This window comes from Aptenodytes patagonicus, chromosome 2, assembly GCF_965638725.1.
Source record: "Aptenodytes patagonicus chromosome 2, bAptPat1.pri.cur, whole genome shotgun sequence".
NCBI classification, from domain to species: domain Eukaryota; kingdom Metazoa; phylum Chordata; class Aves; order Sphenisciformes; family Spheniscidae; genus Aptenodytes; species Aptenodytes patagonicus.
The window spans coordinates 22,072,677-22,094,094 of NC_134950.1; the positions used below are offsets into that span (position 1 = coordinate 22,072,677).

General features: G+C 37.3%; 1 protein-coding gene across 1 annotated transcript in view; it reads left to right on the forward strand.

The window, feature by feature from the left end:
• The window catches only part of LRP12 (LDL receptor related protein 12), a 53,918-nt gene that overhangs the window by 11,375 nt on the left and 21,125 nt on the right, over positions 1 to 21,418 (forward strand). The window contains exon 2 of the mRNA XM_076329252.1: positions 18,542 to 18,598. Within this exon, the coding sequence (XP_076185367.1) occupies positions 18,542 to 18,598 (57 nt within the window). The remainder of the gene's footprint in view (positions 1 to 18,541; positions 18,599 to 21,418) is intronic.

Here is a 21,418-nt window from a genome sequence, read left to right on the forward strand (position 1 = left end):
TACTTCCTAATTTTAGAAAGTAGTATATGTATATACTGTCAATAAAAGATGAGGAATGAAAAACTCAGATACCATGAAATATTCCAGACTTCTTTATACTTCTTTCCCAGAACTGTACCTTCTGTAGTGATATTCTCTTCCTTTTTTTGAATAGCAGACACACAGTGAAACCAATGCCCTTAAACTGTGGCTTATTATTATTCATTAGGCAGAGTTGCCAGTAAGGAATTGTAAGGGATGTAATCTGCTTTCATCAATGCACAAGTGTAACAATGCTTTTCATGCAAATTGAAAAGAAGCTACATCCAAAAGAATACAACTGCCTGTCAAGTTTGGTAAATGGTATTAACCTAAAATACTAGTATCTTTTTCACATAGGTATTTTTCCAAAGCATTCTTCATCCCTTTCTTCAAAAAATCATTTTGTTCCATTCATACACTGGTTGCATCTGAGTGTCCCAACAAATAGCTGCTGTTTGAGTTTTTCCCTCGTTGGCTGTTACTTCCTATGTGGCATCTCTTTGTAAAAGAACACTTGTGTATAAAGTGGTGACTTGCTGGTACTGAGCTTTCTTCTTAAAAATAGGCTTATACCAAAAGAATACTATAAACCTAACTCGCATCTAAATTTTCTGTGCTTTACTGATGTGACATGCTTGGAAACAAACCTTCAATGAATATTTCTCTTTTAAAATATTATTTGTATAGTTGCCTAAAAGCTCTTCATTATCTGAGGTTTGAGTATAAAGATAGACTAATAACCCCTCACACTGACAGTATTCCTGTAAAATATTGTTGTTTGCAGGGTGGAAGCTGAAGCACAGGAAGTAAACAGCTGTTCCATGGTTGTGCATGAATAGAGTTTGTTACTCCACATTTCTGGTCCTGTGCTGATTTTGTGTGTAAGTGTGAAGTGGGGAGTATTGGTTTGCCTTAACTGAAGGCAGAGTCGGTGTGGGAAAAGGCAAACTTACTAAATAAAGGGATGAGAGGCAACAGGAATGTGACTTACTGATCTGAACTGTTCTTTGGAGAAGTCTCAATTCTCGGTGTAGGCAGACTAGTCTGTCCCTCAGAGGGAAGATAAAGGACGAAGAGTGGTCCTAAAGCATTTCAATGCCAACAGCACCCTTTGGGGAAAGATGCAGTTGCTGAGTTTTCTCTGGAAATAGGCTACTTTGAGAGCAGTGTGTCTGTTTTGCTTTATTTAAAACTCCAACTCCTATCCTCGTCTGTTTTTACAAATGTGACTACCAACTAATTTCTCTCATCCCCCAAAATGCCAGTCCTCTTCTGCTCATAAGAAACAGTCCATTGTATATTTCGGCTATTGTTTCTTAAGTGAATGGATGCAGACTGCTTTAAAAGGTTTAGTGATGATCTGCTGCTGCCACTTAGAGACCTCCTTCAGACCAGCTATCTTTTATTTGAAGCAGACAGGTAGAGCATTTTTTCTCATGGATTATTGTGTTCTATGTGGAATCTCTTACATTTAGTAACAAGAAATTTTACAATGAAGCCTTTATGTTGGAACACAAGTAGAAATGTATAATTTTTTCATGAAATTCCTATTAACTGGATCTTTGGAACTGCTATTCTTCTGCCAAATGTGGTAGAAATAGTCCAAAGTATTTGGGAGTTGTGGGGAATGTACAGATGTGCACAACTGCTCTTATGCTGTGTGATCCACAGGAAACTAGGCTCAAGTTGATACTCAGATTGCCAGATAACAGTGAATATGCGCAACTAAACAGCTGAAGTGGCTTTTGGAGTATCAGGTTGTGAACTGGGTGGACAATGGGGTGGGCAGTAATCACGTAACTTGACCTTCAGTCATCTGGTCTTTATCTGAATGATTCTTGGCAGTGAGCTCCTCAGAGGAAGAGTCGAAACATGTTTTAGTATAGTATCCTATATATTTAATAAGATGTTTTTAGGAAACTGGAGTGCAGAAAAAAAAGTTGTTAAAACTGTTCTCAGGAAGGAAGTTAATGACTCATGTAAATGTGTAGTGAGAATGTGTTTTGGTCAGGAAAGGAATAGATGAGAGGAGGAGCTTGTGTCAAGGCAGAAGTGGAGATAAGGTGTCCTAGGTGGAGGGATAGCATACTGGAAGGTAATTATAAATATGAATGTCAGGGTAAATGGTGATAAGGATTTTGGAAATACCTGTTAGATCACATTCTGTTCTCCAAGGCATTCATTCCTCTCGTTACGTTTGAGCTTCCCTTCCTATTTCTGCTTTTGTTACGGGGTCTCTGTCCTAGAGAGAGCGTCTGTGTGTGTGTACACACACTCACTCATGGCTATCTGCTTTTCCCTCCACAGGGGAGCTGGTGGTTTGGTAAGGTTTTTCAACGTATTGCAGTGTGAGACGCTCTGTTTTCTTGGTGAACATCCCAGGACCTGGAGGGCCTGGGGAATGTGTCTGTGTGTGAACCCCCTTTCCTAGTTCTGCCAGTGGGACTGGCATGTGGGTAAGCCTGAGGACAGGGGTATTGGAAATCGGCAGCCTCACGCCGGCCGTATTGAAGCTGAGAGGGATGGTACAGTTCCAAGTATGGCCATGTTTTGGTGAAAGGAGGCAGCTTATTTCTTTGTCATTCATCTCCGTAGGGCTTTTTCATTAAGGTGGTAATATTAGGTGGAAGCGAACAGGCCAATTGACACCTCTGTAGATGTGCCTATTTCAACTATCTAACTTCTTGGAAATCTGTTTGCTCTTTTGAATTGCTATGAACTTACATCTAAAACATGAAGGTTGAGTGCAATGAGACACCAAATTTGGGGTTATTTGACCCTGAGATAAACAAATAAAGCACGTATCACGAATTTTATAGACATTTCCAATTTCTTGCAAAGCACTCCGATTGAAATGATGATTCTGCTGCACTGGGGTACATGTATGTGGTGGACAGGGGGTCAGGGTGGGAGTATCTGTGCGTGTTTGAGAAGGAAAGCAGAATGTAGTTCAAAATCCACGTTACAAAAAAGAGTGAGATAAAGCTGAAGGATGCAGGACTTCTCTTGCATGCTTAGAGCTAATGTAATGTAATAAAACTTGGGATTTTGTGACCTGTACAATGTGAGACTTCTTACTGGCTATATTGAGAGTAGGCACAGAAAGTGCACTTACGGTCATACAAACAGCCTTTATTGTACACTATGGCATCTACAAGCCATTGTGATCTTTTAATTTCTGTAACAAATACTCCCCTTGCAAAAAGCCAAAACCAGAATCCATATAGTAAATTAGCTGTGTAGCTGCTTTAACACATTTAACGTTTTCCAGTGGTAATTTGTGTGTCTCAGGGATGTAGTTTGACAGCAGGGAAATGATACACTTAAGTGTTTTGAAACAAACTTTGTTCTGCCCTCTTTGAGTAACGTTACATATGCTATGGCTGTCTTGAAAGCATGCTGTACTCTGCTGAATTGCAGCTGCCTAAACTGGCTGTCAAGTAAAATGCTTATTCAACTCTACAGAAAGGGTTTCTTTGCTTCATTTTGCAATTGTGGAGTCACAGTGCTATCCAACACTCTTGTTTCTAGTTCCTTATAGTAGAAGATCGTGTTTATATTTTCTAACTACTGGGAATCCCCATGGCAAGAGGCTCCAGTACCCTGCAGAACTATGCAATGTGAAAAGAAGTATTTTGGCTGTCAGATGCGCGCTTCTTTTCATCGCCTATAAAGGTGGCAGTGTTAACTGTCTTTATATTGCAATTACTGTTTCACAACTGTTTTCACATAAGCTCTCCTGTCTCTATAGCTACATCCAGCACAATTAATGTAATTCAGACTTTCCCAAACACTTCCTGAAGTTTCCACTTTGGGAAAGGAACAAGCCTTTACCTTTAGTGTTCAGAATTTTGAACTTTGTTCTGAGTGGTTTGGGGTTGACAGGGAAGGTGAGGCACTATGAGGACTGTTAGAACTTTGACTGTAAGTCAAAGTTCTGTTTCACTTGGTTTTACTATCCTGTTGATCTGCAGTGGTTCTTTAGTACTGATAGCTTTCTCATTTCTTCACGTTACTCAAGTTCATCCATTCTTTCTTTTGTGCTTCCTACCACCTGGGTAGATCTGTCCATGGGAAACACAAAACCATCATATCTGCTTTCTTCAAACCTTCCTGACTCTGCTGTGGTTCCTATAAAGCACTACCATCTGATTATATTTTGGCACCTGGTGGGCTGGGATTTCCAAGTGTTTTATGTATTGTGCTTTTTTATTGTCCTTTCCTTTACCTGAAAAAAATGTAACATAGACAGTTTTCACAAAGCAATGAGCTCTGTGGAGCAAGAGTTGTTTTTCTTGTTTGTACAGTTCCTGACACAATAAAGCTACAATCATGATAAATGCTTATTTGTGCTGTTATGAAAAAACGCAGTAGTATGTTACCAGGTTTTACAGATATCATGAGGAAAGTAAAGACGACTAAACTTTTTCCAAATTTATGTTTACGACACTGTTTAGTGTCTGAAATATAAGGCGTTAAACTCTTTTACAGGTGTACTCATGCTAATGTGCGAGGTACAGCACCAGCATCATTCCTGCAGGACAAGAATCACAGGATTAATAGCAGATAACATGGAAGGCAAAAAAAAAAGAAAAGATCTGCTTTCCAAAGAGAGGGGAAAAAATACTAGTTTGGATCTTAATAGAGAAACAGTTGTAAATATCTGTTTTTGAATGATATAAATACGTATAGACTACTTCTAGACTTTTTAAAGTATCTGTGGGGCTTCCTGAAGTTTCCTATTTTAGAATCAATGATTTGAATCAGTGTAGTAGCTGTAGCAGAGTTTTCTTGAAGCGTATGCAGGTCTTGCATAAAAGACTGGAGAGAAAATAAGTTTTACTGGATTGTAAGTTTCACTGGATATTTCTCTTATCATTTGTTTGCTTTGTTGAAACTAATTTGTTTGAACAAAAGAATGTAAAAGTAGCCAGGCTGCCACGCACACAATTTTTATATGGGTGCTGAGTGTACTCCTGCAAGTATGTGTGCACACATGTTCATACCAGGAGTATGCCTTGGCTATTTTAAGATCTGATTCTTAATTAAAGAAGCTATTAATCTGAGTAAAATCAATTTCATATCTTGCAGGCAATCTGTCTTCTATTAATGTCTGTCTTTTTTGAATAGAAGCAATTCATGGTGCATTTTGAGGAATGCAGTGTGTTATGACTGGCAAGTTATAGCAAGTTCATCTCTTACTCTTCCTAAGTCTTGAGGATATTTAATAAACAGCACAGTTTAGGCAAGTCTAGAAAATTAGTGTAGCTAATAACCTTTGCTATTGTAGTGATTTGAGATTTTGAAGCTAACAAACAACAGTAGAGAAAGAGCTATGTGGATTGAATGTCTTTTTAATAGGGAGAATGGAAGCATCTACATGTTGTAGTTCCCTCGAAACTCAGTGACATCTCCACTTCTGTCTGCTCTAACTGGAGCAGATCAAATTATTCATAGTGAATAATGAAATTAATTTTGCACGTGGGTGTTTGCTTGAGATTAACAAAAAGCTTTGTTTTACAGATGTTGAAGGCACAGGCAAGAAGTGCATTGCCTTAGGAGTTCTTCCCTCCTTTGGCTGTGCAAGGTTACTTTTATACTTTAATTAGTTCAGTGAAGCATTAATAAGGGACAGAGACTCTGTCCTGTATTATTGGAAGATGGCTGGGCAGACTGCATGACATTTTGTGTAAATTCAGTTTCAGTCTGAATAAGTGCTAGGGGTCTAAAAACTCCGGTTGCCAGACTTTGCATAAACAAGTCTGCACAAGTACTTGCAAGGTCTGTGGTTTCTGTGAACTTTTTTTGTAAATTAAAGAAAACAAGCTTTCTTGGGAACTCTGCAGTGCTTTTTAATTCTATCAGAAAGAAACCCAAACACATTGAAGAGTATAAAAGGTTGTCAAAATCAAAGTTTCACTTCTAGTAATAAGTAGCGAGAAGGGAAGAAAACACAATTTTATCTTTCAAATGAGGATATTTTTCCTAGATGCAATAAACATGCTGTGCTTTTATGATTTTTATATTTGATGTATGTGCAAAATGTGTATGTAACTATACTGCTGCTTCACCACCCTTTCCAGTAAACGGCTTGCATTCAATTCAGTTATGTCATTACAGTGAGTGCAGCTGGGATGCTTTGCAGTTAATTCTGATTTATTGTTGTTACCTTCATGAAGGCAGAGCTGAAGCTCAGCGAGTATATACTCTTGACTCCAGTATTCCCTGGTTTGCTCAGGCCAATGTTCCAGAAAGAATCTAGCAAATCTGGAAATTATGGTTAGATTTCTCAATCCCCTGCTTTTGCTCCAGTCAGAAGTGTGAAATTTCCTCCTTGATTTCTGCCTGAATTGTAACATCTTAGCCCTTCTATTGAATAAAGACTTAAAAGAAAAAGATTTTGTAATTTTATTTGATGAATCCAACAAGCTTTCTGGATTTTGAAACCATTCTTCTCTGGATGTATCTTAGGCTATGTTTTTTGTTTTTTTTTTTTTTTCCTTTCTAATATGACTAGTGTTTTTCTTTTTCTCTTCTGTTTTGTATTGTCGGTCACATGAGATGTAGGCTCCCTAACAAAGATGCAGCAGTGGAGCAGTGTTTTCCTTCTTTTCAAAAATCCTCGTGATTCTCCCCCACCCCCCAATATCAAGTACTCCTACACTGCTTAAGTCTTTTTTGGAAAAAAAATCAGTTGTAAGTCTGAGTCATGCTGTCATCTGGAACTAGAAGCTTGGATGTTTTGAGGGTTCCTGGTAGGGATTCATGGGGTAATAGCAGATAATATTTTCATTTCTGCAAGCTTATAATAGATTTATGGTGGCTGCAGTTATTAGTTTATGAATAATAATTTTGTTTCTTCTGTTAGCACTTTTTCAAGACGGAATGGAATTAAATCATTTGAAGAAAACAGGGTAACCAGCAGTATTATATCTTAAGAATATATGACCTGAAGCCCTGCTTTTACCATCTAACTTCTGACAGAGGCCTGAAATCTTCTGGTTGACTGTAAATGTTTGTTTTTTGGTAGTGTTTTTGTTTTGTTTTGTTTTAAATATAATGTACAAGCTGTATGTAGAATGTTGTCTACTGCCATTTGTTACTGTATTTACAAGGAATTAAGATGGGAAATCAATCTAAACCTGCATGGAGTAAAAACAAAACCAGGTTTTTTACTGCAACAGCTATTTAAAGAAACTGTAGTAGATAAAATTACGAAGCATGTGAAGAGTATGAATCAAATCTGAAATGCTCTTCCTGTTACTGCATAAGCACTGTGCAGCCCACACATCGAAATTTTCCACTAGTCTGGCACTTCTCAAATGTGAAATACTTTTAGTATCTGAAATGGAATTTCAGAAGAAAAGAATATTTCCTGCAGTTGAACGTGTACAAAGGCTCTGAACAGCCCTTTGTTAAAATAATTCAGTTTTACTATTTTAAACATAACTGTTTGAAATAGCTAGAAACTTTGGCTTTTTCTAGGTTTCTAAGTAATACAGCAGTGGAATGTTTTCAAATAGGAGGGCAAATTGTTAGGTTTGCATTCATGACAGGATCTAATCAGTTAAGAATAGGCACCTAAGCCTTATAAAGGAGACAGTTCATTTACAGATGGGTAGGCAGTATAGTCTTTCTTGCTGCCCCCCCACTTTCTGGTCTACTCCCTTTTCCTCTGATTTCCTTATCTTTTTTTTTTTTAAAGTTACTGGAGATTTAGCTGTAATTTAGAAGACTGTATTCACTGTTTGAACTGTTTAATTGGTTTTAGTAATCTGTTTTTTTCTACTCTGTCTAATCTGAAATGCTGCACTAGATTACCACCTGAGAACACACACAACTTGCAGGCAATGGTCAGTCAAGCAACTTCCTTTACACCTGGCTGGGCAGAAGTACAGGGTTTGACATGAATAGAACTACTTATGTGCTTAAAATCAGGAATCTTGTTGAAGCTGAGCCAGTGTCTCTGCTAGATTTCCAATTTCCACTGCTTGCTGCCAAATATATTAGAGCTGTCTATAAATAGTTTGTGGAATTTTTGAGTGAGAATAAAAAAAAGGTCAGGTTCTTTTCTGTCCCCACCTTTTCAAACTACAACTGAGAAGCTTTAACTGTTTTTTTGCTGAAACTTTCACACAAAGTCCTTCTCTTAAGTTAGTTTAGTTATTAATTTAATATTTTGTATTTTAATGACAATAGACTCAATTAAAAATTGTCTTGTGGCATTTACAGGTGTGACCAGATGGGTTTTTTCCACCTGCAGCATTAAATAAGAGTTGCTGCAGTTACTACTCCAGCTTCTCTTTTGCAACCTAGGATAAAGGAAGCTCGGGTTATCTTGCCAATTTGGTGTGCAAAGATCTCTTTCAAAAGTGTTTCCTGTTCTCTCTCTTGTGAAAGTCTCTCCTGCCCGTACACCCAGAGAAAAGGTTTGTGCTGCATTAAACACAGCCAAGTACAGAACTGCTGGTTGCTTTGTATGTTTGGGCAATAAGGAAGAGCTGTCCCTTCCTATAGAAGGGAGAAGGAAGAGTGGAGAGTGACTGAGAAAGCCACACCTGTAGAGCAGGAATGCGAGAGCTCACACTGTAGACTGCATTGTCTTCCAAATGTTTACCTGATGTATCCCGGTGGTGCTGAGGGCTGTGTTTGGATACTCCAGCATCATCTGGCTGGCAGCATCTATGCCAAATTTGCATTACACTAGCATCTTGTTATGGTTTGTATGGATGTCCTGGTTTTGGCTGGGATAGTTAATTTTCTTCCTAGTAGCTGGTACAGTGCTGTGTTTTGGATTTAGCATGAGAATAATGTGATAACACACTGATGTTTTAGTTGTTGCTAAGCAGCGTTTATACTAAGTCAGGGACTTTTCAGCTTCCCATACTCTGCCAGTGAGGAGGTGCATAAGATGCTGGGAGGAACATAGCCAGGACAGCTGACCTGAATTGGCCAAAGGGATATTCCATACCATGTGACATCATGCTCAGTATATAAACTGGGGGGAGTTGGCCAGGGGGCAGCAATCGCTGCCTGGGGACTGACTGGGCGTCTGCTGGTGGGTGGTGAGCGGTTGCATCAATTTTTTTTTCTCTCTCTCTCTTGTTGCTTTACTTTCCATTACAATTTATTATTATTATTCTATTATTTCAAGTATTAAACTGTTCTTATCTCAACCCACGAGTTTTCTCACTTTTACTCTTTGATTCTCTCCCTCATCCCACTGGGGGGCGGGAGGGTGAGCGAGTGGCTGAGTGGTGCTTAGTTGCCGACTGGGGTTAAACCACGACAATGGAATTTTGTAAATTTTCTTCCGTGTGTTGCAACAGCATTCACAATTGGTGTCATATTAGTGAATAATGTATGCAGTGCTTAATGAATCCAGAAAGAGATCTTGCGTTGCTCACACTAAATGACTGTGGAGACTCTGAAGCTTATGCCTGAAGTTGAGGCGGAGCCTCTCTGGTAGCACTGGAGCTGCGGTGAGCAGAGAGTACGCTTCTGGTGTTGGGTAGCTGGGGGTGTCTCTGCACTGGCACATCCCACAGTCTGGCAGGAGCGGATTTGTGGAATAAAACAAGTTAGGCTGAAGATGTAATGTTTACGCTGTATACATTGCTGAAGGTTTTTCTTTGGACTAGCTCTAGCGTGGTCCAGAGGACTGAGTACACATTACCAGTAGGAGCGTCTTCCAGATTAGTGTCATCTAAAAGGAGTCCAGTTTGATGGTTACAAGGCCACAGCATAATGTGAACCAAAGCACATGAAATGGAGCAGATCAGGAGATTCAGAAGCATGCTCTTTATCTGAAATAAAATACTAATGTAGACAAATCCCAAGTTAGCACCATAAAATTATCAGGAATAAAAGATATTTTATGTTTTGGCAGAGAAGTTAATAGATCTGTTATGACCTGATCATTACATATTCTTCAAATTCAAAGCATTTATTTATGTAGTAAACTTTTTTTTTAGAGTACCTGTTTTAGTAGTCAATTTTTGAAGAACAAACAGACTTTTTTTGGTGGGAGGAATATAATGTTACAATGCTAAAGAATGTAAAAGAAGTAGAATATTTTTCTTTGGAGATTTTTAAGTCACTGTTATCAAGATTATAGGAATAAAGGTATGTGCTGTTGTTCACTCAAGTACTGATTAACTGTGGGTTTAGGCTCTGTACAGTGAATGTAGATTTGGAAACTTCGTGGCTGTGTTTTTTATTCACCAAGAGATGAGTGAAGACCTGTTTTTCAAAAGTATCATGCAGCTACTTGTCATTTAAAGTACCTCTGTGAGGAGGAAAGGACAGTGTAAGAATGAGGGGGTGATACAAAAATGTAATGTTGGACATCAGGTTTTAAGTATACAGTACAGACTTTCGGCAGCACCACACCCATTGTTTTATACCCAAGAAATAATTTTCTAAGCGCAAAATGGTAGATATTGGTTGTTGTAAAAAGTAAAAATAAAAATCTAAAACCTACATAAAACAGTTCCATTGCAGAATTTATTCTTTAGTTCTTGTCTTAGTTTTCTAAATAAAAGTACATCACAGTTGGTCTAAAATAAAAATGGTACTACATAAAAGAACAGCATTGAGTATTGTAAACAAATTCTGTGGTTTATCTGTTTTTACAGTGAAATTTTATGTGCTTATTTCCTGCTTTTGTATCATAAACACATTTAAATAAGCCACTGTTTCAGTATAGTTTCATCTGTTAGTCATTTTTATTCTTTCCTTAATTAAAGAAATTAATTATGCCATTGTAGTATTTGAGTATACAACACTTTCTCATTTCATGTGAACATTCGCTTTCACTGTTTGAAATTTTAGATATATTTACTGTATCTTCTTTGTAGCAGATGTTTTTCTGTTACAGGGATTTGGAATAAATCTTGTCACTCTGCTGTTCAGTTTGCCTTTGGTAGAGAATTCTGACTGAGGTCTGCACAGCAGTAAGGCTTTCTCTCAATGTTTCTGCTTATTGCATGTGTAACTTTATATTAAAATAAATGGTTATTTAATCCTTCCCTTACCTGAAGGATAATTTACATCTTGCTGCACAGCTTAATGCTGTCTTACAAATGACCACCTGAAATTCCTATGACTCCAGTACTTAACACTAAGGAAATATTGAAAAGAACTGCACATAACTAGTTAACACCAAACTGTTGATTTAAAAATAAATAATACAAAATTTGTCAATAACTCTTGCAAAGATTCTTCAGCTAAACTGGAGATTATTGATCAGTTAATGCCTAAAAGTCAGTACTGTCATTTCTCATGCTTTTTTAATTGCCTTTTGTCATGATGAAATATATGAACTTATGCAAAAGCATGTGTTGCCCTTTGTCAAGGCAGTAAGCAGCAGTTGGGTGTAGGACAAAAACTTCTGGTCAAAGATGCAATGCACTATAGAAAAAAGAAGAATAAAGACATGAAAATATGAGATGACTGTGGATCATGAATCTTATCTTGAGTAGTTAATCCAAGTACATACTGGTGCACAAACATGTTAATTTGATTTCATGCATATCTGTAATCAAAAGGATGCAGTGATTGCAAACTAAGCCATCAGAAAGCAGGAAATAATAAAATGGTGTCACCTGTAAAGGCTGTGACTTGTTTCTATAGGAATCTGAGAATGACACTGCTGCTTCGCTTTGTTACTGAATATAGAGTCGTAACAAATGTTGCCTGGCTTCAGTGGACTGTGTACTCTGAGCTCTGCCGCACCTTAATTTGAAGCATTCCCTGTAGCAATAATACTGTTTATTTCATGAACTGTTCTGGGAGAGTAATTTTCAACTGCTCTTTTTTTTTTCTTTCTATTTGCTCCACTTTCAGTTCCTTGTCTCTTGTAATGTTGAAGTTGCATGTGTAGCTCTGTTCCTGTCTTCTGAGGAAGGCAAAGTCTGAATTTCTGTAATACAGTTTACCAGTGGTAGGAGAACATGATTTGTACAGACAGAAGAGAAAGTACAGCAGAAACCATATTCTCAGAGACTTTTCTAGGTTATAAAGGATGAAAAAACAAGCTAGTCCCTTTCATACCTTCATGTTCATTTGAGACTGTAGGAAGTGGATTTTTTCCTCAGTTGCATAATCTTAATTTACTGTGTACTACTCCTTCTGCAGTACAGGAGAGTTTGGCAGCAGTGTTTCTATATGCCTATGGATATGTAGCTCTTTGCTGTTGTTACAGCATTAAATCCCTGCAGCTAATGCATTTAATTCTAAATGCACAGTAGTTTAACAAATATAGGTGCAAAGTGTTCAGGAGACAAGGAGGTTGTAAACGATGAGCCAAAAGGCTGAGGAGGATCCTACCTAATTTTTTTGGCTCACTAATTGCACGTGACCTACATCTAAATGATTCAGTATAGTATTTTGGGTTACATACTGAACAAATGTTTTTATCGTAGAATGGTTTGAGTTGGAAGGGACCTTTGCAGATCATCTAGTTTATCTGGAGGAGGGTGGTAGTACTTGTTTTTCTGTTGGTCTCCCGCATGCTCTGCTCTGAGCTGTAACATCTTAACCTTAGGATTAACCGTAGGTGTGATGGGTAGGCAGTTAGCCTTTGCGCTTTTATCCCACAGACTCAGCAGACCAGCGTGACTGCAGTTCAGCCTGACACACGGCGTCTTCCGGTGGAGCTTGTTTCTGCACAACTGTGCTTAGATATTTGTAGGAGGTGAAGGGGTGGGATGGTCACTGGCTGGGACTGTCACAAAATGTGCTAGCAAAAGGGGTCATATCCAAGAAGCATGCTGCAATATTACAGAGGCATCATGGATGTTTCCAGCTCCCGTATCTCTAGATCAAGAAGGATATTGCTATTTTTGGACTAAGGCGTCATAGGACCATTGCTAAGTGGCTTTTTAGTGGGGTGACATGTAAGTGGGGTGATAAACAAAGCACCGCTTTGTTCATGGAATTGTATAGTAAGACTCTTATTTTGGTGGCATCATCCACGCTTGGTCAGTTAGAAGCAAAATTTGGTGAAGATTAATGCAAGGTAGCTTCAGCTGACAAGACACAGTGCAAACAAGTTAAGCTTACTCTTTGTAAGGTACAGAGTGGACAGAAATTTTGGGAGTAGGATGAAGAAAGGAAGTTTGATCATGAAGTACATTGTCTAAAGTAAAGCAAGTTGAACATGTACCATGATAAAGGGTGTTTGGAAACGCATGCTATACAGGAAGTGTTGTTGATCTCTTGTCCCTGATAATTGTGGTTCAAGAAAAATATCCTGTCCAGTCTGCTTATGTACCATTCATTATGCACCACAGTACCTTTTAACTCAAGGTAGTTTAGAAAAAGCTCTCTCTTCGTAGCCGTTCAGTTAAAGCAGTTCCTCAATTTATACAGTTCTGTTTATAGGGGGGTTGTAATTTGGCTGTTAAAACTAATGGCACAGGCTTAATCTTGATATAGAAGAATTTAGCTTCAATGGAGATATGCGTGCATGATTTTTTTTGTGGACAGTAGCTACTTGGTCTAACAGCAAAAATAATGGTAACTTAAATGTGGTGTTTGCCACTATGGATTTTTTTTTCTTTTCATTTTTCATTTCAATAGTCAAGTTAATTTCTCTGTAAAACACAATCTGGATTTAACTGAGTCCCAAGATACATGATGTTCTTCCAAACTGAAGTTATAAAATTTGATTTTACAATCATGGTGGACAAAGTCACATGTACCAAATTTTTTCAGTGTGCTTTTACAATATTCATCGCTTCACTGCGTTCGTATTACTGGTTTTAGTCAAATTGAGATTAAAACGGGGTTTTCATTTAAGAGTCATTATTTGCTATCTCAAATATATCAGTATTTAGGTAAACTTCTTGTTCTTTGTCTGAAACCTCTGGAATGCAGAAGCTTGTGTTTAATCTGAGTGTTTTGACTAAGAGGGACACTTAATTATTGGGGAGGGGGGGCTCTGCCTGTCCTTTTTGAAAACTGCATGAATATGAGTAAAACTTAAAGGAGAAGCTTAGTTTTATGCTCTGAAGTTATATGCAAATAATCCTTTGAGTCTGATATTCTTCCCATTTTGAGAGTGAGCTGTGCTGTGTAGGCTGTGGGGAAGGGAGGATGTAGGGGGGTAACATCCTAAAATGAAGGCTGCTGCATTGTGGTTAGCCTCCACGTTAGTCTGAGCATCACTGCTACTGTCTGGGTTTCAAATATATATAACTTGGCAGCTATTTTTTCCAAACATGTCATGTTTTTCAAGTGTGAAAGGATTGGTTTTTCCCACACTTTCCCCTTACAGTTTTCTTCTGCAGTTTGGTTGGAGTGGTTGCTGCTGCGAAGTTTTCCTTGTTGCCAGCCCCACTCCCCTGGCCTGTGTTTATTTTCCTATCTGTGGTGAAACTCAGAAGATGTTAGTGAGTCAAATACCTTCCAAGGCTATGGTTTTTATCTTCCGTGTAGTTTTGTTCTCCTCTCCAGACTCCGTATAGGACTATAGGGCTCATGGCTCTTTGACCAGGATGTTTGGAAGTGACATTGTGAGGTTGTTGGGTTTTTCAGGGTGGGGTGGGGGGTGTTTAATGTAGTTTCATATAGACTGATAGGAGAGAAACGCCCCAACTGCTGGAAAACCTGAAGGCAAACCTAGTGTTGTCTTGCCTTGCTTCTGTGGTCAGTCAGCTGTGAGACACAAATCAAAAATAATTAATTCAAGTGTTCGTGGAACTACTTGTTGTCTGTTTCTGCTGCTCCTAAGACAAGACAGCATCTCAGCTTGGAAGATTTAAGTGGGATAGAAAAAACTGATGAAGGTCAAAGGGACTGGCTTTGTGCTGTGAAAATAAAATTTTATGGATGAGTCCATCAGAATCAGTGACCAACTTTGACCATAACCATACTTTGAACATTTAGGAGATTTTTAAAGTTATTCAAGACAGAAAGGCACCTCAGAAATTGGAGATTGTTCCATACTGTAAACACACTCTAATCTCTCTAATTTAGAGATACTACCAGCAGTGGTGGCAACAAACTTGTGCACTTAAATAGAAAGCCATTAAAAGTACTTTCCATACTTTTGTTTAACCTGTAGGTTACCAGTAGTTTAACATATCTTGTATCCTATTTACCAAAGATTCTATTTTGTTTTTTTTTTAGGAAAAACATCGTAAATGCTTGTTTTTATCTTGAGCCTTGTCCATTTAAAATTTTTCACTTAAATGCGGTTGATGACCATATCTTAAGCTGCAGGACTGAAGTTGACGTACATTTCTGTTTAATACCACTTCAAATAAGTGGTCCATTTCTCATAAGTATTTATAAAAGGATACAAAGGAGATGTGTATACAAGGTTACACAAGTGATTTTTTTTTTTTAAGAAGTCACAAAAAAAAAGTGATGGAAGATGTCAGTTTTTGAAAAACAAACTTGGTTTCTCACAGGCAGAATGAATTTGTGCAGGAGCTTCTCAGTGTGTGTCTGCTAGCGCTTTGCTGTCACACGTACTTAACCAGCTCCTGTAACTGATGTGAGCAAACTTTGTGTCAAGTTTTGTTAGTTGGCACCTGTTTCAGTTTTAAACTTCAGGTTCAAATGGGAATGAACAGTAAATATTTCTTTAAAACATCAAGAAATATGAAAGCTTATTGGTGACCTAAGAATTTTTTTTTTATATACTCATACTCTGCTGTATTAAATGATAGGCTAACAGGAATTTCAAAGATAATTATGTTTCCATATCTTAATGGAAATTACTGATCTGTTATCTGATATATTGATATTCTAGTGGACTCAGTTTATATGGAACCATGTGACATAATTGTTGAGATCATACAAGGATCATTGCCTAAAAATTTCATAAAGGTGTCAGCAGTTAGTAACGCTTAAATGGCATCTGAACACACTATTTCAGTGACAGTTTCCAATGAAAAAGGAAGTAATAATCTGAGAGGTTTCTAAGGTTCATCTTTCATGTAATGAAGGATTATTGGGATGGAAATACTTTTTTAAGAAAACCGCCTTATTTTGATATTACAGTACTTGGATCTGAGTTGAGGCTTCATCATCACACATTAGTGCTTCTTCTGACTAATCACTGAAGTTAGTTTGACAATAAATGTGACGTCACTTTACGTCAAGTGATTAATTGTTAAATCATAAAGCATGTTTAAACGGAAAATACTAAACTGTTCTGTTTTGGATATTGACTTACGTTTTCTTAATGTAAACCATTAATTCTAAGTCAATGTGTATAGGATTTGGATGTGAGTTCCCATTTTAGTATGCTTCTCGTTATTACTGATTTACAGTTTTTGTCAGTTTTTTTGTATATATATTGCTTTTCTTTCCATCACTTCAGTGTTATGTCAGTATTTTCATGTTTTGTTACTGTATTTTTATCAGAACTGGTATCATTGAAATTCTGGGGGTTTTGTTTTCCTGATCTTTATGTATAGACAGCTTGTCTGTAATTCAGATTCTGGGGCTGTCAATGGAGTGCCCAGATATTGACTGTCTTCAATGTAATTACTTCGGGGTTTTTCAGATTTCTAAATGTTAGTGAATTCCTTCTTTTTTTGTCATGCTGTTCATTTTCAGTGTTCAATAACAACTACAGATATAGTTATATGTGTTAATAACCCCGTTTTGAAAATACGAAAAGGTGAATAATCCCTACTGTAATTTGAAAGATGAAATACCAGTAAGCGATTTTTAGCTTAAAACAAGAGGTCTTGAAATGTGTTAATGTTTTCCTTATGTTGATGCAAATAATAGAAAACAAGACAATCAGAAACGTACTTCTGTGGAATCAGTTACAGGTAAAATCACTTTACAGTAAAGATGGTGTTTATTTTGTAAATTTAGACCTGAGTGTTACTGATGTCAGCAAACATTCCTTAGCATGTCAGTTTATACACAAAATGGAGAAATTATTTGGAGAATAGCTTTTTAAAATGTATAGGTATTTTATTTTTGAAAATAGTTTAGTTGGAAAATACTTGCTCACTAATACAGTATTTGAAGTAGTTTTTGTTTTAAAATACTTCTCTCTTTTGAACATTGAGGGGAATTGTTACAGTGTGGAATTATTTTTTTTTTTAATTGAGACAAAGCAACTTAGTATGTAAATATATGGAGCAAAATTAGTACATTAAAAATGGAGGGGGGAAACGTGTCACTTGAGAGCCCAAGAATTCAGGGGTGTGTTTTGGGGGGTGGGGTGGTGGTTTTGGTTTTTTTTAAATTAGACTTGGTATTTTTCTACAAATTCTGATCATCAGGTTTCTAACTGTATTGTGTCTTTAGGAAGTAAAAAATTATTTCTTTGTGCATTTGGTGTCAATCCTGGGAGCAATTTCTGAAACATTTGTAACCACTGCAGTAGAGGAGCATTGAGATGCTTGCTTAGGTGTAGGTTCTAGGTCAACTCTAACAGTCTTTAAGCTTGGTATAACAGGAATTTGAGTTTTCTTCATGTTTTTAAGGTTCTTGTTACCTAAACATATCACACTTACATTGTAGTGCTGGTAGAACAACTGATTTCACATGTATGAAAATCTGTGAGACGTGGCAAATCTTCAATATTACAAAACTTTGAGGGATTAAGAGTTGTGGTTTTAAAATTTGTTTAGTAATGTATTTTAAATTTTAGATTCACTGCCTGTGTTCAAAGCAGCTTATTTATGAAAGTAGCTCTCTCCTCCCAAAATGCCTGGAAGATTTTATTAAAAATTTGTTGTAAAGGTTGAAAGAAAAAATGTTGAATAAAGGAGAGGAGAAGGAGAGCTGTTCAGTGGGGGAAGTGTGCACAAATACAACTTGATCTGTCACATCATGTAACAGGGCTACCACCTGTCAGCAAACGTATTCGCTTTAGCAGACGACTTTTACTTTGCAGGAGTACAAAGTAGTATGAGATTTGGAGAAATAACTTTTTTGTCTCTAACTCTTGATGACCATATGGGTCTCATTGTTCATCTTTGCCAAGTATACTTAGTTTTAATGAACACTGGGGAATTACTCTTGAAGGTAGCTAGTTCCTGGCTATATCTGAAACATCTTTCTGGATAAAGGGTATAGGCTGCAATGCGTTATGAAATATATGGATGTTTTCCCCAGATGTCTTTATTTGCATAGCATTTACTTACAAATCTTGATCCAGGAGGAGATGGGGAAGATGCATTGAAATAAACCTTTCTTGAAAAGAAAATAACATTTGATGCAAAATCATGCAAAATCTACCATCTAAAATGCCTGAAACTTCTCAAAACTCTCTGCTACTATCAGTGTCTCATTCCTTAACTTTCTAGTATATTTAATTGTTCCTAGTACACTAATGATGCTTGGGTTTTATTTTCATTGTATAGTAACTTTTTCTCTAGTTTTTCTCTAAGTTTTATCATAAAATGAACATAAGACCTTTAATGTTTAATATTAATTAAAATAACTTCAGTTTTGTTCTTTCTGTTCTGTAAAAGGGTATCTGAAGAATTTTTACAAATTTTATCTTGGAAATTAACTTATTCATTATGTTTAATTTTAGGAAATGGTGCTCTTGCAGAACATTCTGAAAATGTGCATATTTCAGGAGTGTCAACGGGTAAGTCATTTTTTGTAATGTTTAAATTTCATGCATGACTTAAATAGTAAATATTGAAAGCCACCTGGTATCTTATGAAGAGATATTTGGCTATAAAAATTATTACTGCCTTTTGCAGCATGTAATAAGGAATGAAGCAACTGGAACATGGAAAAATTCTCATAAGATAAAATTGATACCTGCATGCTCATGAACAGATTATGCCTTTCTAAGTGGACTGCTTAATTATTTTTCCATACAAACATTGAACTAAGAGAAAAGTTGGTTTAAGTTGAATTGATATTTTCTTTCCACAGTAAAGTTTTTGTGAAATGAAATTTACTGAAATGTAATTTTGGACACTGCTACTATCAAATAATATAAATCCAGGAGTTATGCGTTTTACCTGATTAGATTGAAGCAGTAACTGAAACTACTGTACACTTGACTGCACAGGTTCCTTAATACAAGAAAAAAAGAATTTTAGAACTCATGAAACTGAGAAACTGATGAGATGCTGGGAGAATATGGGGTATAAAAGCAGCACATGTTGCTCAAAGGTTGCTACATTCTCTTCCAGTAAGTTGGTCTTAGGCCTCTTTTTGGGCAGCAGCCGCGGTTGGGACTATTCTGTGTTAGTGATGTGACTGTATGTCCATTAAGGCATTAGGCGATACCAGTGTATAGTCTTTGTTCTTCAGATGTTAAGCGGTGCCAGCTAAGCTGCTGGTTGTGTTTTCTGATACAGATACTTAGAATATGTGCAAATGGGGAGACAAACAGTCTCCTTCAGTGGGCAGAAGAATACAAGCCTGATTCTTTCCATAGGGAAGCTGCCACTCATCCTTTTTGACAACAGCTTGCACATCTCACTGTAGTTATCCTTGCAGTATCACTACAAACCTTACGTTGCTACTTGTGCACACGGTTAAGTTTTTGGATAAATGTACGGTCAGTGGATGGTCTCTGTTTTACCATACTACCTTCTTCTTCCCTTCCATTGTTTGCCACTCAAAGACTGTCAAAAGTCTAATCATAGAAGATCTTTGCTACCCATTCTTGTGCTGCATCATGAAGAATGTTGTTGCTTTTCAACAGTAGTAATGCACCAAGTATCATATATAGTACATTTATGGCACACTGTAAATAATAAATAACAGCACTGGTACTTGCCACTGTTGGAACAATTGTTGCTGGAATTGGATTGTACGAGATACACAGACAGCCTAAAATCTAGCTATGCAGCTTTCAGGATATGTTTTAACAACCCTTCACCTCTTTGTTTACTGCAACAGTTGTGTCACAGGTCACAATACAGGCAGAAAAGCATCTGCTGGGCAAGAGGTGAATGGAATTTTTGACTCTGCTTTCAATACTTTGGCCAGCAGGCTTGAATAGGCAGTGCCAAGAAGAGGAGAACACGATGTACTTTATACGCAAGATAGCAGCAGCTGGTAGACAGACCTTTAACTACTGAGAAGAAAGATCCAGTGAGGACTTCCATTTAAAAACAAATTTAAAAAAAAAAAAAATATATATATATATAAAAAAATCGTTCTGGTGGTCCTGTGTTCTAAAATAGCTTTCCAGCTAGGGAAAAATAAATATCATACTCTTAAAGTTTCTATCTTTATATAAAGTGAAAATTCGTCACTGGAGAATTTTGGGATAATGGGGATGGGGGTGGTCTGTTAATGAAAACCTGAAGAAAGTGCATAGGCAAAGCCAATGGCATTTTCCCTACAGTTCTTTGTATGCACATCTTAAATGTTAGGTGTATGGCCCAAGTAGAAAAGATGGGGGTGGATTTAGCTGATTTTTGAGTTCCTTTGAAACAGTCTGGGTCTCCTAAACACGTTTTTGAACTTGCAGATCAGAACAATTTTAAGCGGTGTTTCTGTAAAATAGAACCAAAGACATCTGGCCTTTAATCTTTCTAAATCCAACTTTAACTTGGTGTTGAAACCAAGCAAGCGATTTTCTTGGACAGTTGCTACTGAGAAGGGATTTAAAATGAAATGATTGTCTTGATGGTAGATTTCCTGTCATGCTGCTGCTGTAAGGCTACATGACCTACCTTACTAAATTATGTTTTAATACCACAGACCTCTGTGGTCTTTGGTATTTATGCTTCTGCTGTATATTATGTCTGCCAAGTTGCAGGTACACCTCTAATATATGAGCAGGCTTTTTCTACCAACAGCAATAATGGAATGTTGTCTCTTGCGTGTAAGCTATCACTAGAGAACAAGTGTTTATGTCTTTAAAATCTGAAAAATTGAGAAGTATTTCCAGGTCTGTTTTTGGGGTATGTAGCACCATAATTGTCACAACTGCAAAACCAATCCCCGCCCCCCCCCCCCCCCCGCGCCCCAGCCCCATGTTAAAGAACTTCTACACTGGTGAAAACACACATTCACAACAGTTTAAAAAAAAAATATAATGATTCCTTTTTACTGAGTGTCTCTCTGTATTGCAGAGCAAAGGGCATTTTAAATTAAAGCTTTACAGCTTGGCCTGGAGGCAAAGATTCCTATGCCTTCTTCCCCCGTAGTTCTCCAAATAAGACTTTCAGTGGCTCCCGAGAGTTACAAATGCAATAATTATCCTCCCTATTCATGGTTTAGACTTTATCACAACATATTCTCTTTTTCCTCTAAGCTGTTTTAAACACCTTCAGATCATTTATCCAGCTGCATTCATGTCCTTACCATGTCCAATATAATGCATACCTTATCATCTTGTGGTTCACATTGAAAGCTAATTCTTTTATCTTTTCAACTAATCTCCTGGCATTACTGTGAAGATAAATCCCTAATCTCCCTCTCCCTGCTTTTCTGA